At 43.6% G+C, this 27,283-nt stretch overlaps 1 protein-coding gene across 4 annotated transcripts in view; it reads left to right on the forward strand.

Annotated features, from left to right (window-relative positions):
- Positions 1 to 27,283, forward strand: part of DPY19L4 (dpy-19 like 4) — a 151,932-nt gene that overhangs the window by 99,144 nt on the left and 25,505 nt on the right. For all 4 annotated transcript variants that reach the window (XM_090040358.1, XM_090040361.1, XM_090040359.1 and 1 more), the window contains 6 exons: positions 2,288 to 2,361; positions 4,387 to 4,545; positions 7,788 to 7,907; positions 9,010 to 9,130; positions 10,251 to 10,307; positions 14,202 to 14,284. In XM_090040358.1, coding sequence (XP_089896484.1) covers positions 2,288 to 2,361; positions 4,387 to 4,545; positions 7,788 to 7,907; positions 9,010 to 9,130; positions 10,251 to 10,307; positions 14,202 to 14,284 — 614 coding nt within the window. The remainder of the gene's footprint in view (positions 1 to 2,287; positions 2,362 to 4,386; positions 4,546 to 7,787; positions 7,908 to 9,009; positions 9,131 to 10,250; positions 10,308 to 14,201; positions 14,285 to 27,283) is intronic.

Genomic DNA, 27,283 nt, shown 5'->3' on the forward strand with positions numbered 1-27,283 from the left:
TGATTATCTTGCCAAAGTAATTTTAGTAAAAAACTTTTGAAGTGACATGTATCTTGTGCTTCTGGCATTGGACTAAGTTCACGGCATATGGAAGAATTAAAATTGAAGCCATTATTTTATAGGGAAAAACTTCCAATTTGTTTGCTGCTAATAACTCAGGTAGCTATTTTTATTGAAACCAAATGAAAGGTCAGGTTTTATGTTGAGACAGAAGCCCAGTCTGTTCTCTCATAGGCATGGATTGCAAATCATATTTTAATTGTTTATTAAACCTGGTTCAACATCATTTTCTCTTTTGAGTTGGATGGCGTATGTAGATGGGGCCAAACATTAAAACACATTTTAACCTAGGAAATGAGCAAACAACCAATGAGTGACAAGTTTCAAGGTGGACAGTAATTTTCACTCTTTCTAGAACACGGAAGGGGAAACTATGCCTTGATGGGAGTCTCAAAGGCCTAGGAGTTGACAGGGTTTTGGCCTGGCCTTCTATTTTGGTGAATAAATTATTTTTTTGGATACTCTTTAGGACAGGGGCAGGCAATTATTTCAGATGGAGGGCCACTTACCTAGTCTTGGCAAGTTGTCAAGGGCCGCATGGGTAGCCCTGCCTGTTGACAGGTGCCCTGCTCCCTGGTAGTTATCTTGTGACCAGAAGTCCCACCACCTAATCCCTGACGTTTGCCATCGGAAGTCCCTCTCCTTGTCCCTGGAAGTACTCCTTTCAGCAAGGGGTTTTGCCATCTCAGAACCAGAAAAATACCAAATTATATTCTAAAAAGTGAACATCTACAACATTCATTAATTTGATTTCAGAAAATATTTTTGTCTTGATTTACACGCGTTTGTACATAGAGGTGACTGCACAATAGCTTAAAATGAAGTCTTACTCTTTTTTATATATGTGAGGGGGTGGGTATTGCTTTGTGGGGGGCTGTGGGTGTGGGGGTATGGGGTTTGTGTGGGCGGGAGGGTGGCTGGGATGTGTGAGGTGTTGTGGGGGTCTGCCTGTATGGCAGTGTGAGGGGGGCTGTGGGTGCATGTGTATTGTGGGGTGTGCGTGTGGGACTTGCACTACAAGCACACATGCACTCTGCCCTTGCCTATGCACATGTGCTTGCATGTGTACCTCCCCCCCCACTGGCATGTCCCTGTCCCCCCCCCCCCCACTGGCATGTCCCTGTGTTCCCAGTCCCCTGATGCAGCCAGGAGCCAAGTGGAGCAGGACAGGAGCAGAAATATCAGGGAAATGGCTGGGGGTGGGGATAGGCTCCTGCTTCCTGCTGCCAGCTCCTGTCATTAACAGGCAGACAGGAGCAAATAAATATTAATTTACTAAAGTTTAGGGGCCCCACAGGCTGGATAGAATGGCTTGGCAGGCCGTATTCTGTTTACCCCTTCTTTAGGACCTTGTCTATACCACATCAGATAGGTCTTGGGGAGGACAGGTCTGAGCACACCCTACACACACAACTCTGGTAATGCACTCTTAAGTGGGAAGTTTGCCTGTGAAGCTGGATTGGGACTCGGCTGACAAGAATGCTGATTTGGGTGTATTGGGTCAACAAGCTTGGAAGGGTAAAATATGCTGTTGGTTCTCTACAAGACCCACTGCTGAACCAAGGTAGACAAACCTGAACAGACTCCAAACTGTGTTTGATTGTGCTACTTAACATAAAACTTAAAAAGAAGAAGAAAGAAACAAATCCTGAAAACCAACACAGAAATATTATGTTTGTTGAGAAGTTTGAGAGAACTCAAATTCTGTCTTTCTACCACATTAAACCTAAGTCTTATGCTCTTGGGCACATAGAAAAGCTGGCTGATCTTGCGGAATGGATGAGCTGAATTTATCTGGATTGAACAAAGTGAATTAAGAATTTGAATGGTAAGGGACCAATGTGGTTTTGCTAGGTCAGGGCCTGGCTGATTAGATAAGTCAGCTGGCAGGTCCTTTGAAAACTGGGCACTGAGCTAGCAAACCAGTCTTTGCCATGCTCTTGGTTAGTGTTCTGGAAGTTGGCTGGCAACTCTTAACTTGCCATATGGTTCGTGTACCTGAATGAAGTGAGGTATATAAGCTTGTATACTAAGCAAAATTTACTTTAAATAAGGCTTGACTAGCCTGTGAAATATAATAAATAAGTTATATGAGTTATTGATTGTTTTAACTGTATTTTGGAATGTGTGATCATTCAGATTAAAAAATAGGATAGAGAATAAAAAGAGGACATGACGGCAGTGTTCCAGGCACTGTTAAATTTTCTCCACAAAATTGCTTTTTCAGATGTTTGTCCCCCATAAAGAAAATGAGCATTTGTTGAAGTTCCTTGAAGTAAAATTTGGATTAAACACAACTAAGTAAGTTTGAGTTTTTCATTTACAGGTGTCTCAAATACAAAGAATTTAAAATCACTTTAAAAACTACAGGAGTTAAACTTGTAAAATTTATTGTAGAAGAATTTAGGAAGGAAATTTTTTTACTTGCCCCAAACTTTTAAAAATTACATTAGAAACTTTTGCTGTCCAGGATGAACTTGGATTTCTGTGGCATTTCAACAGGGATAAAAGTTTGGTTCAGATTTTTAAAAATATAAATAGCCCCATGGATAGGAAGGAAAACAACCTACCCCTAACTAATATTGCTGAAAATAGTTAGAGGCTAAGATAATGAGGTGAAACCACAGAACTAACCTTTTTATAGTTGAGAAAAAGAAGTCTTCCTGCCAGTTAATATTGCTTCAAAGTATTTTAGTAGCTAAACCAAAGGAATTATTCCAAATAAGAGTTTTGGAAAATGGTAACCTAAGTTGAGATGAAAACGTTAGGTTTTTAGGAAAGTGTTTCCTTAACTGCAGTAATTGGGCACAGAATTAGACACTTGAAGGTAGATGTTATTGATGCAGTTTGTTAGATGAGATATTGCAAAACTTGGGGACTTGACCTGCGAGAGATCCTGGGAGCCAAGCCACATTTACAGAAGTGTGCAGGTATAAATATTACCAACATAAGCCTTATGTAGTATTGTTTGATATTGATACAATTATATCTGTGCATCCTCTTACAGAAGTTTGTACTTGTGGCTTATTTTAGTCATGGGATTAACTTACTTTCAAGACATGAAATACTACATTTAAGACTGCTGTTAAGGCAGAATAGAAATGAGTCTTCCCTAAGGAACTGGACAGTGTTCCCTTGGAATGATAGGAGTTTGGTCTCTGGTCACTTGAGGCATTTCAGAAGGCCTGTCAAAATCTTTCACAATTCACTGCTTTTGAGAACAGTGTCCGCAGTAGTGGGATTGCTACTAGGATGACAGTGCAGCTAAAATTTTTAGAACTCTTCTAGGCCCAAAGTTATGGGTTTCTATAGGCCCCTGTATGCTATCACTCATCACTCGTCAGCTAGGTACAGACATTCAGAAAGATCGATTCTGCCTCGGGCTAAGTTGCACAGTTTTCTGTAAGCACTGTGTTTAGATTGGTAGTGAACTGAAACACATTTGCCCTTTGGTGAGAGGGGCACATCACCTGCCTCTCTTAAACTAGGCTCCACCATTTTTAAACCAGTGTATGTATGTTGAACTTTGGTTTTGTTGTGGGTTTAGACTGGTTTCTGATCACTTTTATATAAGTAAAAGTATAATGTCTGTACCTCGCCCTACAGTGGACGTGGTACTACAGTGTAAGGGTTTGCTCATTCTGGCTATTTCAGCTCTCCTAGTTCTGTATAGTGTAGATTCAGAAAGAAGATGGAAGAGGACTGAGATGAAAGTCTTTGCAAAGGTACATGAGATAAAGAGTTGGACACATTTAGTGCACCACTTACCTCACCAGTTTTGCATTTTTGTGGAAGATGAAAGACTTCTGGCAATTCTTAAAGTCCATAATTTCTTTCTTTTTTTTCAGCTGAATTCTTTTGTGAGGAAAAGGGTGAACAGCCAAGAGGTTAAGATACAGGATTAAAATTTGGGAATTTCTTTTTTGGCTTTGCGCTGGGCTTCCAATGTGATCTGTAGGCAAGGCAGCACAACTTTCAATTTTATTTTTTTTTTCCCCCTCTCCTTTTTAAATGAACATGCCTCCTTTTCTCAGAACTCCCTTTGGCTTGCTTTATGGATATCCACATAAGGGTTTTGTCACCCCCACAATGACACTTTTAAAATGGGTTCTTGATGTAGAAGTGCTTTTAAAATGTAATGTAATGATGTCTTTTGGATCGCAGAAGATACTTTTTCAAGAACAAATGTGAGACACTTTCTAAAACATACTTACAAAAACATTTTCTATCTGCACATATTGTTATGATTCTGAAATAATTTGAGATTACTGTGAACAGGCTAACTGACTGTTTATTATTTTAAATGTGATCTTTTTGCCTTACTAGGAACTTTACAATGAATTGGCTCCTTTGTCAAGAATCCCTTCAGGCACCTTCCCAAGACTTCTTTTTGAGACTGACCCAATCATCTGTATTGCCTTTCTATATTTTAGTTTTAATTATCTGCCTTTTTTCTGTAACTCAGGTCATCTTTAAGAGAATTGGGTAAGTAGCTAGCTTTATCACAATGGAACACTTTTTAAAAATGAATTAAAGATCATGTGAATTTATATGTACATAAAATCAGAAATCTCCTCTTACATCAATACATAAATCTGTAAGATCAGAGCATAAAACTGTGTTACATATACCAGATACAGTTTGAATAGAAGGGGCCTTCTGTGATTTCTGTGGTCATTTTCCCTGATGAGAAATTCATGGCCTGTCCCTGCTGCTGGAAAGGAGGCAGTGGCAGGGGGCAGGTATTTTTTAGGGCTGTCAGTTTATTACTGTCCTCTTTATTATTTAACTTTAGGTATTTGTAGACTGTTATTATATCACCCCTCATTCTTCTCTTCAGGCTAAATAACCCTAGTTATTTCAACCTTTCCTCATAAGTCCTGCTTTCCAGGCCTGTAAATTTTTTTTCTTGCTCTCTACTGCACTCTTTCCAATATGTCCACGGCATATTGTATGGGGTCCAAAGCTGTCATAGTCTTCCAGGAGAGGCTTCTGTGCTGAATAGTGCAGAAGAATCACTTTTCTTGATTTGCAAGTGACATTCTTGTTAATACAACTCAGTATGCTGTTGGTTTGGTTTTTTTCTCAACAAGAGCACACTATGGACTCACATTCAGCATGTGGTCCACTGTAACCCTGCAGGTCCTTCTCTACAGTACTACAGCTTAGTCAGCCATTGCCCAGTCTGTATTTGTGCCTGCAGTTATTTTGTCCCAAGTGCCAAATTTTATACTTATAATCTGGGATAACTGACTCCCTTAGCCATTCATTGCTTGTGCCCCCAGTGGCTGTGGTCACATGGCAGCAGTGAGTGGGGAGCTCCTGCAGATGCCTCTGGTGCTGTCAGTGGCTGGGGGAGAGATGGCGAGAGCTGACCAAGGGTTGGCAACCACCTGCAGCCGCCAGCAGCATTGGCAGTATCCAGCCGGAATCGTGAACCACCCGCAGATGCTGCCGGCGGTGCTTTTTATGTAGGGGGTGCACTGCCATGCTCAGGGTACACGTACACCCCCTATGTGTCACCCCTGCCCTCAGCTCTGCCTGCATAGAAATGCTACTGCTTCTGCAGGACAGTTTCTTTTTAAACTTTGTGTAGAAGTAGAATCAAAGTGAGGTATAACCTCACTGCTGCACAGTCCCCAGTAGCCCCCTGGTTCTCTCCGGATGGATTCTGCCCCTCCCCCATGCAGCTAGTGGAGGGAAAAGAAGCATCTTACAGCATCTCCATTCATCTTACCCACTGAAGACACATGCCCCAGTTTTGGAAAGCTAACTTTTTGGGGAAAGGTGTGTGTGGTATGCAAGTAAAAAAAATTTTAAGGATTAACTTAGAATTTCTTCCTTACCGTCCCAACCCTCTTTTTCTTACTTGGGGAAATGAAAAATTTGTTTCATGTGTAAAAATAACACTGTAGGTATTGTATTACTGGGATTTGTAATAATAAGGTTAAGGATTCTTGCACCCCTTTTTCTGATCTTAAATTATAGATGTAGTTACAGTGATTCTGTGGCTTTTCAATTGATCTAAAAATGGGTAGGCAATTATTTTGGCTGGAGGGTTGCTAAATGAGTGTTGGTGAGCTGTAGAGGACCACATGGGTAGCCCTGCCCCTTGACAGGTGCACTGCCTGCTGGTCACTAACTTGGGACTGGAAGTCCCATCCCTAACCCCTGACTTTTGCCTCTGGAAGGCCTTCTTCTTGCTCCCCGAGAAATATTCCTTTTGGGAAGCGGGTGGTTGCCATTTTAGAACCAGAAAAAAAACAAATTATACACTAAAAGTGAAACACCTACTATAACATATTTTAATGTTATTAGAAAAAATATTTTTTTCATGATTTGTTTGCATAGTGCATATAGAGGTGATTGCATAATAACTGAAAAATAAATTCTTAGTCTTGTATATTGTGGGGGGGTGTATGGTAAGGTGTGTGTGTGTGTGGGAGGGGGGACTGGGTGGCGGTGTGGCTGTGTGTGGGGCATAGGATATGTTGTAGGTTGTGTATATGTGGAGGGTTGTCTGGGTGTGGGGTTGGGGGGTATATGGGTAGCCCCCCACACTTCCCCCATGATGCAGCAGCAAGTAAGGTGCTCATGCTGGTGCCCAGGAGGGCACACCTCTGGCTAGTGCTGCACATCACGGCGAGGGGCTCAGCTTCCAACAGGCAGTCTGTATCGCTGGTACTTCCTGCTGGGCACAGGAGGGAAGCCCCAGGTGCTGGAGCCAGCTGCCTTCCCTGATACAGGCTGCCTGGTGGAGGCTGCACCCCTTGCTGTGATGCGAAGCGCTGGTTGGAGCCACGCCCTGCCAGGCACCTGTGCTAGGCATAAGCACCCTGAATGCTGCTGCTGCCACTGCCTGCCAGGGCTGCGCACCATGGGTAGAGTGTGGAGAGTGTCAAGAGTTGCCCACCCACCCTCCCTCACACCTGCATGCTGCCCACTCGAGCTCCACGCTGCTGCTGCCCCCCCTCCCCCCAGGCATGGGCTCCATGCTGCCCTCCACCCTAGCCCCATGCTCTGGGTTCCTACCCAGTTGCAGCTGCAGCCTCACCCACCCTCGCTGCTTCCCTACCTGCTGCATGGAGCTAGCAGGAGACCAAGGGAAGCAGAGCAGGTCCCCAGGGGCTGCGGCAGTGGCAGCCCCAGCTAGAAGCTATGTATTGGCTGGGCTGGGCCCTTCCACCCATGAAAGTGGGAGCAAGGCGCAGTAGGGTATGTTTGTGGGTATGTGTATACATGGGCACCTTGCTTCCACCCTCATGGACAGAAGGTCTGAGTGGGGCACATTTTGTTGGTGGACACTGCAGGCCGGATGAAAGTGCTTGGCAGGATAGATCCAGCCCGTGGGCTGTATTTTGCCCTTCCCTGGCCTAACACCAATATTGTATTAGAAAATTAAATTTTGCTCGTAAACATCTTGTTTAGAGGTATTGCCATAGTACTTACCCCGCATGGGGACTAGAACCCTACTGCACAAAGCACTGTATGAACACAGACTATAAAGATGGTCCATGCCCCAAAGAGTGTGCAAAGTATTAGGCAAGAAATGACTGAAAATTGCAGACAGATCGGCATGGGGAGTCAGTAAACAGTACAAACAATATTAGTATTATTTGAAAAGAAGGAAGTGCCAGAGGCTTAATAGTTGTTAGACACTTTTTATAGAAGTCATAATCTGCAATAGTATGCAAAGTAAACCCTGCTTTGTTTCCCTCTAACTGCAGTGGTGAACCACTCAAAGAAACTGTTACCCTGGAGGATGGCAAAATTGGAGAGAGGCCAGAGATAGTTTATCACATCGTCCACACACTTTTACTGGGTTCTCTTGCAATGATTTTAGAAGGGTAAGTTTTGTATAGATTTTTGTTTTGTAAGGGTTAACACATTGCTAACTGAATATGGTACACTCATGCTTCCACAAATATTGAGACCATTTCTAAAAGAATATTTTGCCATCCAGCGTTCCCTGTTGAGTGTACCTGATTGAACTTTAGTAGAATATACTGAAGTGTATTTGGGTTCCCTAAATACATTTCTTTATGCTCTGCCTGGCATAAATCTGAGAAGTTAATTGGAACACAATTTAAATGTTTCCCTCTTCATCTTCAGCTGCTGAGCTGAATTATTAAATGCTGATTTTTTTCCATTGTAATCTCACATCATTCTTTTGATTCACAAAGTTTATTGTGAAACAAAATTTTAAAAAACCTGCTTGTCTGTCTTTTAGTTATTTAGAGAATTGCTTAACATGTCAGGCAAACATCTTACAACAGTTTAACCTTTTAAAAAGGTATTCTAATAGTTTATGACAGATGCCATTCTACTGTTTAGATTAGAACAATGTTATCTTTCCTGACTTCCAGACAAACACTAAAGAAATTAGTGTCTGAGTGGTATCCGTCATGCCACATCATAGGTGTTCCTATTGTATGCATCACTCTGGTGCCTGAACACTACAGATTCTGAAAGCAAACAAACTGTTTTGTTTTCAGATGCTTGAGACTGTTTTGAATCATCTGTTTGGAGGAATCAAACATCAGTTTTGGGTAATGGTAATTGCTCATCAGAGATGCCCTAGAGCAAAAAAAGACAATTAACATCCCTCACTAGCTTGAATTTTTTTTTTTGGTCTTCCACCCCCAAATTCTGTGGATTATTTCATTTTCTTTGGCTGAGACTTTTTTGATCCTACTTGACACTTCTGAACTTTTACAGTGCTCTGGATTGCAGCAGAGAAACATGTTTGGTCTGCTAGCAGAGATCTCCTTTAGGTTTCCTTATTCTGTTAAGTGTTTGACCCTGAATTGACTGAACTCCTTAACTGACTGAATTCTCCTGAGCAGGGTTATTCATAGAGAGGTTTGGAGGTGACAAAGTTTGTTTATCAAATAATCCAGTTGAAATACATGCAGTATCTTATCTTTGGATTCTTGGGATGTTTTCCAGCATGAAGTACTTCTGGACTCCGTATGTTTGCATGCTTGCTGCATTTGGTGTATGTTCTCCTGAGCTTTGGATGACACTTTTCAAGTGGCTTAGACTAAAAGCTGTGCACCCAATATTACTGGTGAGTAACTGTTGCCAATAATCTATTGCTAGATTTTACTAATAATGAACACATCTATTTTTTCGCTTCTAAGCAGTGAGTAAATGAAAGTTGGAGGGTGGGAGGAAATCGAAAGACTGGAAAATACGACAACTAGGGTAAATGCTATTTAACTGTTGTGTATGAGTAAGAAATCTTCAGGTGAAATGATAGAGTAAGATTTGTTCAGATTAGTTGTATATTCATTTATACTACAGTCTCTGAAAGGCATCCTGACTTCAAAGGATCTGTGTTATAGTGAAAATTGGGGTTTCTCAGTTCTTTCAGCTCTATTTTTAAGGTGCTGAGTATGCTTGGCAGAAAGGAGGTGTGGTCTGCATATGTTTTTATCCCTCTGTATTTAAAGCTGAAAACAATTTATAACATGTTATTTAAGAATAAGTAATTAATATTTGTACAAAATGGACATGCCACTTTCTGTGTAAATATATTTTCTTCAAGAGTTGCCAAGGCATTTCCAATTGTAGAATAATTGACAGTTTTTGCAAGAACGTACTCGTTCATCCATAATATAATCATAAATTGAATGTCTTCTTTTATGGTAGATCTGCTTTCCTTTATGTAGTTAATTAGCTGATTGCACTTCAATTTTAACTCTCAACAAGATGCACTTATTAACAACTGTTGCCAGAACAGTATTTATGCTATTCCCCCTTCTGATCAAGAGAAAGGTTGATCGATGGGAATACTATTGTGCTGTGTAATGGAATACTGTTTATATATGTTGTTTATTGTGACTGAATGAGAGGGTGCCTGTAAGTTTTAAAAAAAAGTTTATTGGCATAGTTCATTCTACATATCCCTTCATTTCATTTGCATATTTGAGACCTATTTCACTTTTACTTCCTTGCCTAATTCATGGATGCACTTCATCACATTGAGCTGACTGTTGAATTACTTTGAATATTATTACTCATGTTACAAGGGGCTAACTTCTTCATTGTTTAACCAAGCAATTTCTTTTCTGTTCTCAATGACTTTTGCCTGGCAGACTTGCAGAATTTTTCCTATTGTCATTGTAGTTCCATGTGTGGGAAATGAAAGAGTGGTCTCTAATCATTTATTCTTTTTAATAATTTAGGCTCTTATTCTGAGTATGGCAGTCCCCACTATAATAGGTTTCAGCTTGTGGAAAGAGGTAGGTAAGAAAGTTTCTTTTGATTAAGTGTTTGCTGTAGACACAGTATAAAGTCTTAGGAGTATCTAGTCTACATTTATATAAAATAATCAGTAACATCAGACTGTATCCATTATTAAAAACATTTTTGTTTTATGTTTAAATAAAAGTATATATATTCCTTACTAATAAGGATACATAATCATAATACCAGGTTTTAATTATAACAATAAAAATATTAATATATTTCATTACAACAATAATTATACCATTTTGTTGTTGTTATATCATCTTTATTATAATTCACATTATATTTGTTTAGCTAAAGACAAAATACCATTACTGAATTTATAAAGTGATTGACTGTATTTTCTTTATTGTAATTAGAATATTGTATAAGCATGTCATTCTGTGCTCTTATTCAGTGAGAAGCTAAGGTTAACTGAAGGTAGAATTACAGAAAACAGTAGTTTCTTTTAAGGACATCCTGTCAACTAAAGATGGATTTTTTTTCATTTCCAACTCTTTATGGAAATATTGTACTCAAATATAGTATTTGAGTATTCTTTCTTATTATAGTAATACTCAAATAATATAAGACGAAAGAAACAGATCTGTTCTTGTGTAAAGTAAATGTTTAGTTCTATAATTGAGTTCAAAATCGCTATTTCCTAGCAGCTGCTTAAAATTTCAAGTATTTGATGGTTTGCATATGCAACAGGATCTGTAACCTGTAAACCATGTACATAACGAGATAAGTTTCAAATAGTCTAGTTGTTTTAAAAATTTATAATAATAGTTAAAAAAAACCCAAAAAAACCCAGCATCAGAGCTGAGTTCTTATCTCCAGTAATTTAATGTTTGTAGGGGTGTATGATTCTAATAGCTAGCAGTTGAAGTTCTGATATGATGTTAAATGTATTAGTATGATGTAATTTTTTCCCTTGTATTCTGTCAGTGTAATAAGTGCTCTGAGAGGAGCACAGTGGCTTCCAAAACTTGCTAAATGTAAATGTTATAATTTTTTCAATTGACTGGGGTCTGTCCCTGAAATTCTCTTAACAAAAATGTTTCAAGTGTTTGGACACTAGAGGGCTCCATATATTGCAAATCCAGTTCTCCATTAATTGTCTATATGCACATTCCACTGGTGGAATTAATGTGTGCGCCTTTTAGGCTCAAACTTAAAGGCTCTGGGAAGTGTAACCAGATAGCTTACATTTATGTTTTACATGAGGCTCATTGTACTTTTTGCATAAAGGGCATAAAAAGCTAAGCATGTCTTTAATGCCTTGTGTGCAATAGCCAGGTTTTTAAATATTTGCATAGATATTCTCCCACTGTCCCCATTTCTCATAAGGAATCTAGAAAATCGTCTTGGGATTAAGTTATTGGGACACTTACTACCCATATCATGGGCCATGATTGCTAGTACCTTGGCCACAAGGACCATATTTGTCTGTGCTAGTATGTCCCTGTTCTGGACCATTCAGAAATAAGTACCCTGACAGACTGTACTGCCCTTCCTTACTTATTGGCCTCTGCCACTCAAGTTACCCCATTGACTTTGCCCAACTGTACTGGGAAAGGACTGAGTCTACATGTCAGACTCCAAACTTCTGCTCATTTTGCATATTTGTAGACTTCTTGTTTACTTTAGCTTCTCTTCTACCTTGGAGAACTCATAAAAACAGCATTTAGTAAAGCAGTGTTTCAATCTCTTTTTTCCCCCAACTTTCTGAGATTCCCATCTCCAAATGAACTTTGATTACTGTGTTAGTCAATCATAAATGGAATGTGCCCATGGAAGATTATTTGGAGGCAAATGAAAAGTACTGTAAAAGTAACCAGAATTTTTCGGAATGTGTTGTTCATATACACCCTTTTTCTCACTTCCTCTGCTTCCTGAATTTCTACAGTTGAAAGGAAATGGGGATGGTCAGTGTGCTCTGCCTTTTTATGCTCTCAGTGCAGACACTAAGCAGCTTCAGGGTGATGTTGTGCTATGTAGGTACTGCTGGTCAGAAAGGCTAGGGACAGAAGTTACACACAAACTGGTTTAAGTGATCAGAAGCTAGTTTAAACCTGTAACAAAATAGAAGCGCAGTGCACATAAAACAGTTTGAAAATGGCCATAACTTGTTTAAGATGAACCCAGTTGAATGTAGTATCAGACTCAACTGATTTAGGTCAAACTGGTTTATGAAACTTCTGTCCCAGACCCCTTCCTGGTTCAAGTTAAATCAGAGTCCCCTACCATCCTAGCATTTTGCAGTGCTGGGCTGGGCTGTTCTGTCTGCTCCAGAGAGCAGGGCTGGCCCTGCCCCTCTGCTCCCTATCTGGAACAGTGAGGGCTGGCTCCCCCAAGCAAACCCCTGCTGCAGTCTGGGGTCAGGGAGAGGAGTTAAACTTCCCTTTGCCCCAAGTACAGTGGCCTTGCCCTGCTAAACTTACTGCTAGCTGTGACTGTGGACTACAAATCCCAGAAGCACCTGGAAGCAGGAAGAGGGAGTGATGAGCAACACTGAAGAGTCCTGTTGGTGTGATTCTAGAGTGCAAATCCCAGAGGCCTGAAGCAGGGGGAGAGGAAGCAAACAAACAGCCCATGTTGGCTACGTGCCAGAGAGCTGTGATCTAGTGCCCCCCAGCTTCTGGCCTGAGTCACTGCAGGCATGTGGTTACATTTCCTGAATCAAAAGTGAATGTCTGTTCATTTGCTTATTGATTCAACCTTTGCAGCTTAGACTAACCTTCAGAGACTGAATCAATTCAGCCTCAGGCTTTTTGACTGTCTGTACTTAGGCCCTGTGACAAATCTAGGGCTCATTGTGCCCAGCCACAGTGGAACATATATATAGAAAAGGTTTTTTGAACTATTGTAAGGTAAGAAACTTGACATTAAGAAGTTGTTATCCTTGCATCATAAAACTGATTATCAGAGTAAGAAAAAAAAATTACAAAATTGTTAAAAGTTCTGGATATTGCATTTTTCTCAGAAACCATAACTTTATACTAAAAGAAATTGATGCTGTGGTCGTTTAGGAGACTACATCTATTAGTAGAGAGTATTGTGTATATATAAAGCTGTTCTCTTCTGTAAAAGTGTAACTGCAATTTAGTTTACTATTTTATGCTTCAAGTTAATGTTTTAAAAGTCAGAGGGAAGAATTTGGTGGTGTTAGGTTTTTTGTTTTGTTTTAAGGGCTTTAAATGGTTTAATACTCTTAATTCCGAAGGATTTACACAGAAACTGAATTAGTCTATTATATATATTTATGCAAGGAGGTTATTAAAATGTAATTGGTTATTTGAAACTATTTGTTTAAATATCACATGTTCAGTGATGAGGTATATCATTATGAAGCTATTTTACCGTGTAAAGATACTACTCCATTTTTCTGTTTTACTGTGACTCTTGAATACAATTAAGAACTGACTTTTTTTTAAGAACAAATGTAAAATTAATGGTTGGGCTTTAATATTTTAACAAAGAGGGATGGGAAGCTTTGAGAAAAGAGAAGAGAAGAATTTTAATGCGTTCAAAATACAAATGCCAAACTTGCATAAAATTACAATTTTGTTGTATTCAGTCCACCTGATGGTTACTAAATACCTTATCTAGTAATGCACGCTATTGGGCGACTTAGACAAGTTTGTTCTTTGTGCATAAATGGTAGCAGGATCGGGGTAAAAACTGTAACTTCATTTTTGTGTGCATTTGAGGGAATATTAAGAGAAAGTATGAGACTAGCAAATGCTGTCTAAGTGCAGGGAAGGCATTTACATGAAAATGATACTTTGAAGGAAAACAAGGTTTCCAATAAATAGTTTACTGGATTCCCTTCCATCTCAAAATATCTTAACTTTTGTTTAAAATGGCACAAGGGAAGAGACTTATTTGACTTTTCCCTGCAGTTTTTTCCTAGGATAATGACCGAGCTTTCAGAACTGCAAGAATTTTATGATCCAGATACAGTAGAACTCATGATGTGGATAAAGTAAGTATGGGATTCTAGATCTCTTTCCCCCCAGGTTCTGTTGTGTAAAATAACATTTTTATCAAACTGCAACTGTTAATTTGAGTCTTCCCTCTATGTTTCATCATGTGATTTGGAAAAAGGGAAATTAGGGATTGAACTCTTGATTATTAGTCCTGTAGATTTTGGCCTGGACTTCTTCAGGACCAGAGAGAGTTCTTAAATGAGTTATCTTGCTTATGAGTCCTGGATGACTGGAAAAGGGCAAATATAGTGCCCATTTTTAAGAAGGAAAAGGAGGAGGATCTGGGGAACTACAAACTAGTCAGCCCAATTTCTGTACCCAGAAAGATTATGCAGCAGCTCTCTGAGGAATCCATTGTGAAGCACTTACGGGACGACAAGGTGATCAGGAACAGTAAACATGGATTCGCAAAGAGCAAGTTATGCCTGACCAATCTGATTTCCTTCTGTGATAAAGTGACAGGCTCTGTGGATGAGGGGAGAACAGTGGGTGTGGGATACCTTGATTTTAGCAAGGCTTTTGACATTGTCCTCTGCAACATCTACATTAACAAACTAAGGAAATACAGTTTAGATGAAAGCACTGTAATGTGGATTTGTAACTGGTTTGATCATTGCGCTCAGTGAGTAGTCCTCAATGGTTCAATGTCTGGTTGGGTAGAGGTATCAAATGGGGCTCCCAAAGGGTCTGTCTTGCAGTTCGTATTCATAGAATAATAGAAATTAAGGGCTGGAAGGGAACTCAAAAGATGGAGACCACACCCCCCTGCTCTGGGCAGGAATACTGCTGAGATCACATGATCCCAGCAAAGTGTCTGTCCAGCCTCCTCTTGAAGACTTCCAAGGGTGGGGGACTGCACCACCTCCTTGGGAAGCCTGTTCCAGATTCTAGTCACCCTAACCATAAAGAAGTTCTTCCTTACATCCAACCTAAAACTATCCTCTAACAGTTTAAGTCCACTGCTCCTTGTCCTTCCCTGGGGCACCCTACCGAACAGTTTTTCTCCCAGCTCCTGATATTCACCCCTTATATACTTATAGACAGCCACCAAGACCTCCCCACCAGTCTTCTCTTCACTGGGCTGAACAGTCCTAGATCCCTTAGTCTTTCCTCAGTAGGTTTGTCCTCCAGGCCCTTAATCATTTTTGTGGCCCTTCTCTGAACCCTTTAAAGATTCTCCACATCTTTTTTCTTTTCTTTTTTTTCCAAGTGTGGTGACCAGAACTGGACACAATACTCCAGCTGAGGTCTCACCAGCACCGAGTAGAGAGGAAATATCACTTCTTTAGCCATGCTTACGGCGCATTGGCTAATGCATCCCAGTATGCTGTTAGCTCTGACTACAGTGTTGCATTAGCAACTCATGTTCATCCTGTGATCAGCCATAACCCCAAGGTTCCTTTCAGCCATCATGCTGGCCAGGACATTTCCTCCTAACCTATATTCATGTCGCTGATTACTTCTCCCTAGATGAAGCACTCTGCATTTATCCTGATTGAACAGCACCCGGTTCCTCTCTGCCAACCTTTTCAGCTTGTCCAGGTCCACTTGGATCCGCATCCTGTCCCCTGACGTGACCACTCTTCCATATTATCTGCAACTTGGCCAGCATGCTTTCCACATCCTTATCTAAATTGTTGATAAAAATGTTAAACAGCATGGGGCCAAGAACCAAGCTGTGGGACAACACTGGCCACTTCCTGCCAAGATGATACAGACCTGTCCACCAGTGGCGATGTGTAAGGGGGTCCACAAGGGTGCATGTGCACCCTCTGAGAGCACTGGTGCACCCCCTGACAGGCAGTGCTCCCCACTTACACGATGGGCAAGGGAGGCAGGCTGGAGCGCAAGTGCCCCCCCCAGTGAGTGCTGGCTGGGGAGTGGGGGCACCAGGTGAAGCACTGTTGGCACTTCTGGGTGTGCCGCTGGCATTTCTGGGAGCACTGCTTGTGCTTCCCAGTTGGTGAGATCAGCCACGGTCGCTGACTGGCTAGTGGAGGGGGCCATGTGCCCCCACCTCAACTCAGGTGGCACAAGTCGCCCATGCTGTCCATTAACAGTCTCTGGGTTGACCCCTTAGCCAGTTCGCAGCCCATCTGACCATGGACTCTGGCAGCCCATTATCCTCCAGTTTATTTTATGTGACCATCATGGGAGACCATATGGAAGGCCTTTTTAAAATCCAGGTATATGATATCAGCTATGTTAGCCATTCCTACATTCTAGCCGTTTCATAGTTTCATAGTTTCTAGGGTCGGAAGGGACCTGAACAGATCATCTAGTCCGACCCCCTGCCATGGCAGGAAAGAGTACTGGGGCCAAATGACCCCAGCAAGGTGTTCATCTAACCTCCTCTTAAAAACCTCCAGGGTAGAAGCCTGCACCACATCCCTTGGAAGTTGCTTCCAGGCCCTAGCCGCCCTGACTGAAATAGCGCCTCCTGATGTCTAACCTAAACCTACCTTCTGCCAGCTTGTGACCGTTATTCCTGGTCACTCCTGACGGTGCTCAGGGGAACAGTGACTCCCCCAATGCCTGCTGATTCCCCCCTAACTAGTTTATAACAGGCCACAAGATCCCCCCTCAGCCTTCTCTTTTGGAGGCTGAACAGGTTCAGGTCCCGTAGCCTTTCGTCTTAGGGCCTGCCCTGTTGTCCCCTGATCATGTGAGTGGCCCTCCTTTGGACCCTCTCGATGCTGTCGACATCCCTCTTGAAGTGTGGTGCCCAGAACTGGACGCAGTACTCCAACTGCGGCCTGACCAGTGCCGCATAGAGGGGAAGGATCACCTCTTGTGACCTGCGTGAAATGCATCTGTGGATGCATGACAAGGTACGGTTGGCCTTCCTAACTGCCTCCCCACACTGCCAGCCCATGTTCATCTTGGAGTCAATGATTTCATAGATTTCATAGACATCAGGGCTGGAAGGGACCTCGGGAAATTGAGTCTAGCCCCCTGCCCAAAGGGCGGGAAGCCAGCTGGGGTCATAGGATCCCAGCAAGATAAGCATCCAATTTACTGTTGAAGGTGTTCAATGTAGGTGCTTGAACCACCTCCGCTGGCAGACTGTTCCAGACCTTGGGGGCTCGAACAGTAAAGAAGTTCTTCCTTATGTCCAGCCTGAAACGGTCTTGCAGGAGTTTGTGACCGTTCGACCTCGTCATCCCTTGGGGCGCTCTGGTGAACAAACGTTCCCCCAGATCCTGGTGGTCACCCCTGATAAACTTATAGGTGGCCATCAGATCACCCCTGAGCCTATGCTTTTCCAGGCTAAAGAGTCCCATGGCTCTCAGCCTATCATTGTAAGATCTGTTTTCCTGACCTCTGATCATGCGCGTGGCTCTCCTCTGGACTCTCTCAAGCTTCTCCACATCCTTTTTGAACTGTGGAGCCCAAAACTAGAATCAGTACTCCAGCTACGGCCTCACCAGGGCTGAGTACAAGGGGAGAATGACGTCCCGGGATTTGCTCGAGAAGCATCTATAGATGCACGCCAGCATTTTGGTCGCTTTATTAGCCACAGCATCGCATTGCAGGCTCATGTTCATCTTGTGGTCAATGATGACCCCCAAGTCTCTTTCTTCTGTAGTGCTAACCAACGTAGCACTGCCGAGCCTATAAGGATGCTGCAGGTTTTTCCTCCCAAGGTGGAGAACCTTGCATTTTTCGGTGTTAAACACCATGAGGTTCTCATCTGCCCATTTGCTGAGCATGTCCAGGTCAGCCTGGATCACCCGCCTATCTTCTGGCGTGGATGCTTTGCCCCAAAGTTTGGTGTCATCGGCGAACTTGGCCAGTCCACTCCTGACTCCAATGTCCACATCGTTAATGAAGATGTTGAACAGTATGTGTCCAAGGACAGAGCCTTGAGGGACCCCACTGGTCACAGGGCACCACGATGAGCGACTGCCATCAATTACAACCCTCTGGGCCCGACCACGAAGCCAATTTCCCAGCCAGCGGATCGTGGTGGAGCCAAGGCCACAAGTGGCCAGTTTGGCCAAGAGGTGATCATGGGATACCAGATCAAAAGCTTTTCTGAAGTCAAGATATATGACATCAATCTCTTCTCCCTTGTCCAGGTGATAGGTCACCTGGTCATAGAAGGAAATGAGATTGGTCAAACAAGACCTACCCGCAACAAACCTGTGCTGGCTATCCCTTAGGATGTTAGCCTGGGCCAGTCCATCAAGGATGGCCTCCTTAATAAACTTTTCTAAGATCTTCCCCAGGATAGAAGTCAGGCTAATGGGCCTGTAGTTCGCCGGATCCACTCTCCTCCCTTTCTTGAAGATCGGCACCACATTGGCCTTCTTCCAGTCTTCGGGCACTACAGCAGAGCACCAGGAGTTTTCAAAGATCCGTGCCAGGGGCTGGGCTATGACGCTCGCCAGCTCCTTGAGTACCCCGGGGTGCAGATTGTCAGGGCCGGCTGACTTGAAGGTATCCAGCTTCTCAAGGTGTTCCTTCACGAGGTCAGCATTTATGGAGGGTAGGGGATCCCCATCACCCAGATCTCCCTGTCCCATACCAGGCATGGGCGTCCCATGGGACTGATGAAAGACTGACGCAAAGTACCTATTTAATAGGTTGGCTTTTTCCTGGGCGTCAGTTGTCAGCTGCCCCATCTGGTTTAGCAGGGGTCCAACATTGCCCTTGCTTTTCCTCCGGCTCCCCACATATCTGAAAAAGGACTTTTTGTTGTCGTTGTTGCTTGAAGCTAGTTGGAGTTCAGTTGCAGTCTTGGCTTTCCTGGTTTGCTCCCTGCAGGACCGGACCAGTGCAGAATAATCCTCCTTGGAGGTGAATCCCGTCCTCCATCCTTTGTAGGCTTTCCTTTTTAGCCGTAGGAGGTCTGCTAGGTCCCTGGAGAGCCAGGAGGGCTGCTGTGCCTTCTTGCTGCCTTTCCTCCGTGTTGGAATAGATTTAGCTCGTGCATTGAGGATGGCTTCCTTGAGAAGCAGCCACTGTCTTGAACTCCCATCTCCCTGGGGTCATGGTCCCTAAGGGCCTGACCGACAAGCCTCTTGAGCTTGTCAAAGTCGGCTTTTCTGAAGTCAAGGACTTCCGTGTTGCTGACTGACTTGCCAGCTTTACGGCAGCTGGTGAAGGTGATCAGCTCGTGGTCGCTGTCACCCAGCTTCCCATCGATCACTTGATGACTCCAAGATCCTTTTCCACTTCCGTGCTGACAAGAGGGGAGTTCCCTAACCTGTAGGTATGGTGCTGGTTGTTCCTCCCCAGGTGCATCACCTTGCACTTGTCGGTGTTGAAACCCATCCTATTCTCGTCCGCCCACCCTTGTAACCTGTCTAGGTCTGATTGTATCCTGTTGCTTCCTTCTAGTGTGCCCGCGTCCCCCCACATCTTAGTGTTGTCAGCAAATTTGAACAGGGTGCTTTTTACCCCCTAGTCCAAATCGCTGATGAAGATGTTGGACAGTGCGGGCCCGAGGACCGAGCCCTGCGGAACCCCACTGCCCACGTTCTTCCAGGTTGAGAAGGACCCATCCACTACCACCCTCTGGGTGCGGCCCTCCAGCCAGTTGGTGACCCATTTGACAGTGTGGGTGTCTACGCCACAGCCCTCCAGTTTCTTAATGAGAACAGGGTGAGAGACAGTGTCGAAAGCCTTCTGGAATTCCAGGAAGACTGTTCACTGCTACCCCTAAATCTAATGATCTGGTGACCTGATCGTAAAAGGCCACCAGGTTGGTCTGACAGGACCTGCCACCGATGAACCCGTGCTGGTTGCCCCTAAGCATGCAGTCCCCTGCTGGCCCCTCCTGGATATGTGCCAGCATAATTTTCTCGAACAGCTTGCCTAGGATCGACGTAAGACTAACCGGCCTATAGCTTCCTGGGTCCTCCTTCCTGTCTTTTTTGAAGATGGGGACCACATTGGCCCTCTTCCAGTCCTCCAGTACCTCACCAGAGCACCACAAGTGCTCGTAAAGTTGTGCCAGGGGACTTGCAATGACCTCGGCCAGTTCCTTTAGAACTCTAGTGTGGAGATCATCTGGACCAGCTGACTTGAATACGTCCAACCCCTCCAGAAGCTCCCTGACTAAATCCTTGCTAACCTGTGGCCCAGGTGTGGCTCCCCCGGGGCCCGAGGGGGGCCCAGCAGGGAGGTGGCTGTTCTGGTCCCTACTTAGGAAGATGGAGGCAAAGAAATAGTTAAACATGTTAGCTTTGCCGTCTGGTGTGACGACCAAGTTTCCCATGTCGTCCTGCAAGGGCCCCACATTACCCAGGACCTTCTTTTTACCTCCTACGTATTTAAAAAAGGACTTGTTATTGTCCTTAATCTGGGAAGCTAGCCCCAGTTCCATCTCTGCCTTGGCCTTGCTAACTACCCCCCTACATCCCCGAGCAACTACAGAATAGCCCTCCCTGGTGATGACCCCTTGTTTCCATTGGGTGTAAGCCTCCTTTTTAGCAAGGAGACATTCCCGGATGCTTTTGATGAGCCATGGAGGCTTCTGTGCTCTCCTGCTCCCTTTGATCCTCATTGGGATTTCCTTCCTTTGGGCTTGGAGGATTGTCTCCTTAAGGAGCGACCACTCTCCTTGGACGCCTGGCTCCCCTCCCCTCCCCTCCAGGACGTCAGCGCTTCTCCAACTATCCTCCTTAGCTCGTTGAAGTCTGCCCTCCTAAAATCTAGGGCCGCTGCCTTACTGCATGCCTTTGCCACCTTGCGCTGGAAGGTGAATTCCAGCAGGCGATGATCGCTGTCGCCCAGGTGGTCGAGCACCCGCAGCCCCCTCACCAGGTCATCACCCGTGGCCAGCACTAGGTCCAAGAAGGTGTCCCCCCTGGTGGGGCTGTGCACCTCCTGGGTTAGACGGAGGTCCTGCACTCTAGCCAAGAACCTACGTGAGCGGTCAGACCTGGCCGACTGTTCTTCCCAGCAGATGTCGGGGAAGTTCAGGTCCCCCAGGACTACCACATCCTTAGTCTTCACTACCTCTGTGAGCTGACCCAAGAATTCCTGGTCAAGCTCTTCTCCCTGGTTGGGAGGTCTGTAGTAGACTCCCACCGTTACGTCCCTTTCCCCTCGACTGCCTTGTACCATTTGTATGCAGGAACACCAGTGCAAAGTATTCATTAAAGAGTTCAGCTTTCTCGTGACTGAGTGTTATCAGCTGTCCCATCCCATTCTGCAAGGGCCCCACATTTTCTTAGTCTTCCTCCTGCTCCTTATATACCTAAAGAAGGACTTCTTATTGTCCTTGGTTTTAGTCGTCAACCTAACCTTGGTTGCTGCCCTTGCCTTCCTTATTCTCTCCCTACAAATAAGGGCTATAGTTTTGTATTTCTCCTTGGTGACTACCCCTTGTTTCCACTGTCTGTAAGCTGCCCTTTTTTTTAAATCACTCCTTGACTTCATTGGTAAGCCAAGAGGGTTTCCTGGCCCCTTTACCACCTTTTCTGCGGTCTAAGGATCACTTCTTTGAGGAACAACCACCCTTCCTGAACTCCCTTCCCCTCCAGTCCCTCTTCCCACAGTGTCTCTCCCACTATTTTCCTAAGCTTATTGAAGTCATACTTCCTGAAGTCAAGCATCTTTGCCCTGCTGACTGACTTCCTTGCCCTATGATGGGTAGTGAATTGTATCATCTCGTGATCATTGTCTCCCAGATTACCCTTAGTCCTCAGATCTCCCACCAGGCCATCCCCTTTGGCTAGAACCAGATCCAAGAAAGCTTTCCCCCAGTCAGCCAGTTCACCTCCTTTACTAAATAAAATTCTTCCACACAGGTCAAAAACCTACATGATCATCAAATCTGGCCCAGTGCTTCTCCCAGCAGATGTCAGGGTAATTGAGGTGTTGCCTGTGAGAACCGTGTCCCTTGAACACGCAGCCTCCATCCGTTCTCTGGAAAATTCCAGATCCAGCTCCTCCTGGTGTGGTGGTCTGTAGTAGATGCCTACCATCAAGTCTTCTTAGACTCATGCCTCCCTCCCCACACACAAACACGCGCTTTCTCAAGTTTTCCTTCTCTTGAACCAATTTGGGTCTCTGAGGGGGCATACTGCTCCTTTACATAAAGGTCAGGCATTGGAACAGGCTTCCTAGAGAAGTTATGGAACCTTTGTGCTTGGAAGCTTTCAAGATACAGGCTAGATAGACACCTGGCTGGGATGTTTTAGTCAGGGTTGACCCTGCTTTGAGCAGGAAGCTGGACCAGATGACTTTGTGAGGTCCCTTTTCAGCCCTACTTTGCTATGCTTCTATGACCTTATGAAGAATTTAGTTACTAGATATAATCTCCAAGTAAAGAGTTGATAAATGTAGTAATATTTGGTTCTAGAGATGCTCACTTTAGTAATTACCTGTAGAAGTGAATGCATGCATGGAGAGAGTGCTTAGTTCTGCAAGGTGTGTAAGTACTTTGATTTTTTTTTCCTTCATTATATCGGGAATAGAATGCTCAGCACTTTCCTGGATTGACTCCACAAAAGGTAGGGAATAAAAGATAAAAGTTAGTAGATGTTTAGTATAGCATAGCTGTTTGAAGGCAGTGTAGAGACCGCATTGAAAGCATTCAAAGCTGGAAGGGACCTCTGGAGGTCACCTAGTCCACCTCCCTATCTGAGGCAGGATCTTCCCTATTCAAACCGTTCCATACAAATCCTTGTCTATCCTGTTACTAAAACTACATAATCAACCTGTAGCACAATTACAAGACATAGAACCTGCCACACAAATCAGGGGGATAGTGGTAGTCAGTGCCTTGCAGCTGGAAGAGCTGTTAAATTACACTCAAGAGATCCAAGAAATAGGGCTATACCCCTTGCTACAGAGGAAGGCAAAACCCACTAGTCTGTACTGGTCTGTCCATGATGTAAAATTCATTCCTGACCCCAAATCTGGTGATTGGTCTGATCTTGAGTGGAAGGGCAAGACCCTCTAGGCAGAGACTCTCCAGGTTTTAGTCCCAGCAGGAGGATTGACACATTGCAGTCAAAATCCCCAGCTTTGGCTGCAGTCAACACCCAGTGCTTCTGAGGAAAAAAAACAACCCAGCAACAAGAGGGGGAAAAAAATCTTTCCTGGCTTGGACAGCAACCAGCAAAGCACAGAAACATTGGAAATACTAAATACCTTCCATTTTGCTCTGCAACCTGGGGGCAGCAAGCATAACTCCATACATCTTCACCCTTTTACTGACCAGACAGATTCCGCTTTCTGTATCTGCTCTATAAACCTTATCCCTTTATCTTTCATAACTAAGCCAGATTGTGTAGCTCTCTTTCATTCTCCTGCTACTGAGCATGGTCCTTTCCAATATCCACCTGTTTCAGGCTGCAGAGCTCTTCTCGTCATCTCCCAGCAATCTGTATGTGGGGAGAGAAGGGGGCTCCTGAGCTTCTAACTGTTGCTTTTTACAGAGCATGCTGACATAGCTACTCCAAGACCATTCCTTACCAATGCTTATCTAGCCTCTTCTTGAACACCTCCAATTATAGAGAATCCAAAACTTTCCCTAGGTAGTCTGTTCCATTGCCTCAGCATTCTAACAGTGAAGTTTTTCCTGATATCTAGTCTAAACCTACTTTACTGCAACTTCAAGCCATTTGGACATGTCCTGCATTTGTACAGTAGCAGACAAAAGGTTTTTTCATCTTTCTGGCAGCCTATTAATTGCCTATTCCACAATCTTACCATGCCTGTTTCCTTCAACTTCTCTTTATATGGTTTGCCTTGCAAGCCCTTTATCCTTTGAAAAATGTGGAGCCCAAAACTGCACATAGTAGTCTATATGCCAGTGCCAGGTAAAGAGGTACTGTTATCACAAACCTATCTGTTTGGTACCCCAGAGCCCCAAGTTTCTCCCCATTGTCTCAAGGAACAGACCAAGGTTTACCTTGGGATCAATGCCTTATGCCTACAGGCCTCAGTTCCACTACCCTTATACCAGAGCCTGGAATTGCAACAGGGGCATCTTTACCAGCTCCAGGGAATTACCCCTTTGGTTTTGAAAGAATTCTAGCTCTACTCTGTAGAAGAGGCTAATCTGGAATATCCTTTGCCCTGAAATTGTGCTTTACCACAAGCAAACAGTAAGGTAACAAAACAATAGCAAGATTTATGATGTAGAAAAACAGAATTGTACAAAAGTTTTGGCAATATAATTTGAAGACGAAATAAAAAGAGAAGTATAGTTTCTTATCCTTTAATCTCGCTACACCCTCGTCCTTCTGAGAGTCTTGCTGGTATTTCCAGAGATCAGCCTTCTTGTGGATCCTGCCAGCCCTGGGGACCTGGTCTCACCCCAGGCCTGGGATAGGCCAAAGACATCCACTGGCTCACAGAAAGCTCCTAAATATCTCCATCTCAGTGCACCCCACATCACTCACCAGCCTTGTTCACTTCATTGAAGTCTCAGAAAAGTTTTTTATTTTCTTCCTGGGACATCTGTAATTTCCCCTACCCATTGCCCTGAGATGCCTTTGCTATTGAGGGGTTAATTTCATAGATTTCATAGACATTAGGGCTGGAAGGGACCTTGGGAGATCATCGAGTCCAGCCCCCTGCCCAAAGGGCAGGAAGTCAGCTGGGGTCATAGGATCCCAGCAAGATAAGCATCCAATTTACTGTTGAAGGTGTTCAATGTAGGCGCTTGAACCACCTCCGCTGGCAGACTGTTCCAGACCTTGGGGGCTCGGACAGGAAAGAAATTCTTCCTTATATCCAGCCTGAAACGGTCTTGCAGGAGTTTGTGACCGTTCGGCCTCGTCATCCCTTGGGGCGCTCTGGTGAACAGACGTTCCCCCAGATCCTGGTGGTCACCCCTGATAAACTTATAGGTGGCCATCAGATGACCCCTGAGCCTGCGCTTTTCCAGGCTAAAGAGTCCCATTGCAGGCAGAAAACACTTTCAGTGTCCATTCCAACAACGGCCCTTTGTGTTTATGGTTGAGAGTGTGTTAGTAGGGTACGAATAATTGCCAATCAGAAGAGATACTTAGTAATTTTGTCGTCTTCCTTTTCCTTAGGTAAGTGTTCCTCTGTTCCATTGACTAATTTATACACCAAATTGTAAAGATACATACAGAAAGTGTAATATAATCCATACAGTGATAAAAATGACATAAATCAATGCAACTTAATAGTGGCTTTTAAATGAGACCAAAGAGAATGCTGGCCAAATAGAACTGGGCACAGATGTCTCTGTGGGAAACACTAAACACTCAAAATCTTTCCTGGTTTTGGGGTGGGTTTATGATAACTATTATTTCCTGTGTTTTGCACCTGATACTCTTACTGATGCAGCCCAAAATTGCATTCACGTTTTGTGCAGCTGCATCACACTGCAGACTCGTCCTGAGTCTGGTCCACCAGGATTTCTCCCTAATCCTGACATTCAGCAAATTGTCACCCATTTTGTATTTGTGTTTTCAGTTAATCTTCCTGAGGTTTAACCACTTGTATTTGTCAGCGCTGAACTTCATCCTTTTAGCTCCACCCCAGCTTTCCAATCTGTCAGGATCCTTCTGAATTGTGCTTCTGTCCTCCAGTATGTTCACAGTCCTTCCCAGTATTGTCACCTGTGAATTTTGCTCAAGGTGTTTTCTATTCCAGCATCCAAATTATAAAACATATTAAGTAGCACTGGGCCCAGGACAGACCCCTGTGGAATGCTTCTCAAAACCTCCTGCAATTCTGACATGGATCCATTTAATTATCCTTTGTTTATGGCTGCTGGTTATCTATCCACCTTACCATAGTTTTGTCCAGCTTGCATTTTTCCAGTGACCATGAGAAGGTCAAAAGCCTTGCTGAAGTCCAGATACACTAGATCCACTGCATTCCTTTCATCCACCCAACTAGTTAACTGTGTCAGAGAAGGAGATGAAGTTTGTTTGGCATTTGCTTTTAATACATTCATTCTGGCTCCTTTGGAGAACCCTTTTCTTTTCTAGAAACTTACTTGCCCAGTGGACTTACTTATGGTATGCTCCAGAAATTTCCTGGGTATTCCCAGGAAGGCTAATCGGTGTATAGTTCCCAGGTCCCCCTTTTTGCCTTTTTAAAAAAGGGCACTTTGGCCCTTTTTCAACCCTCTGGTACCTCACCCATGACATTGTAAATATTATTGTCAAGGTCCCTGAGAGCTCTTCCAGTTGCTTCAGTACCTTAGGATTAAATTAAATGGGCCCTGCTGACTCGAGTTTGAGTCCCATAAAAAGTTCTCAGACTGTCTTGTGTTATCTAATCTCTCAGCTTATCCCCTTTCTTATCAGCTACCTGGTTGCAGTTTGTTTTTTTGTTTGAAGACCAAGACAAAGTAGCTGTTGAACAGCTTTGCCATATTTGCATCTTCTGTTTGCCCTTGCTATTTAACAGTGGAACTGTAGTTTCCTTGGTCTTTGGCCAGCATAGTTATAGAACCTCTTCTTGTTGTTTATAACTTTCCTCATCGTAGAAATCATAGAGAAGTAGGGCTGGAAGGGACCTCTAGCCCAAACCCCTGTCTGAAGCAGAAAAGGTCTTGTGTCCCACATGGGGATGGAACCTGTTACCTTGGCATTATTAATACTATGCTTTAATCAGTTGAACTAATTGGCTGCTTAATGTGCAGCTCTTTTTAAAATATTTGCCTTCTGGATTGTGTCCTTGAAAGTATTTGTTATTTCCTGATATGCTTCCTTGATGTCATGTCCATCTTTCCGTTGCCTTTATTCTTTGAGGCATCCTAGAAGTTCTTGTACAGCCACGTTTGTCTCTTGCCATTCTTCTTGGGCTTCCATCATGTCAGAATAGCTTCCTGTTGGGCTCCCAGTACTATATTCTTTAGAAGCTTCCTGCCCTTATGGGTTCTTTTATCCTTCAGTCTGTCCTTTCATGGCACCATGCCTTACTATCTCCTTGAGTCAGTTGAAATCCATCTTTTTTTAAATCCATTCTCTTTAGTTCTGCTGACCTCATATTTTCTTCATTTTAGGATCATTTAATTCTATCATATTATGATCACTTCCTACCAA

The sequence above is a fragment of the Crocodylus siamensis genome, chromosome 3, assembly GCF_052110815.1.
Source record: "Crocodylus siamensis isolate JL-2025a chromosome 3, ASM5211081v1, whole genome shotgun sequence".
NCBI lineage: Eukaryota > Metazoa > Chordata > Crocodylia > Crocodylidae > Crocodylus > Crocodylus siamensis.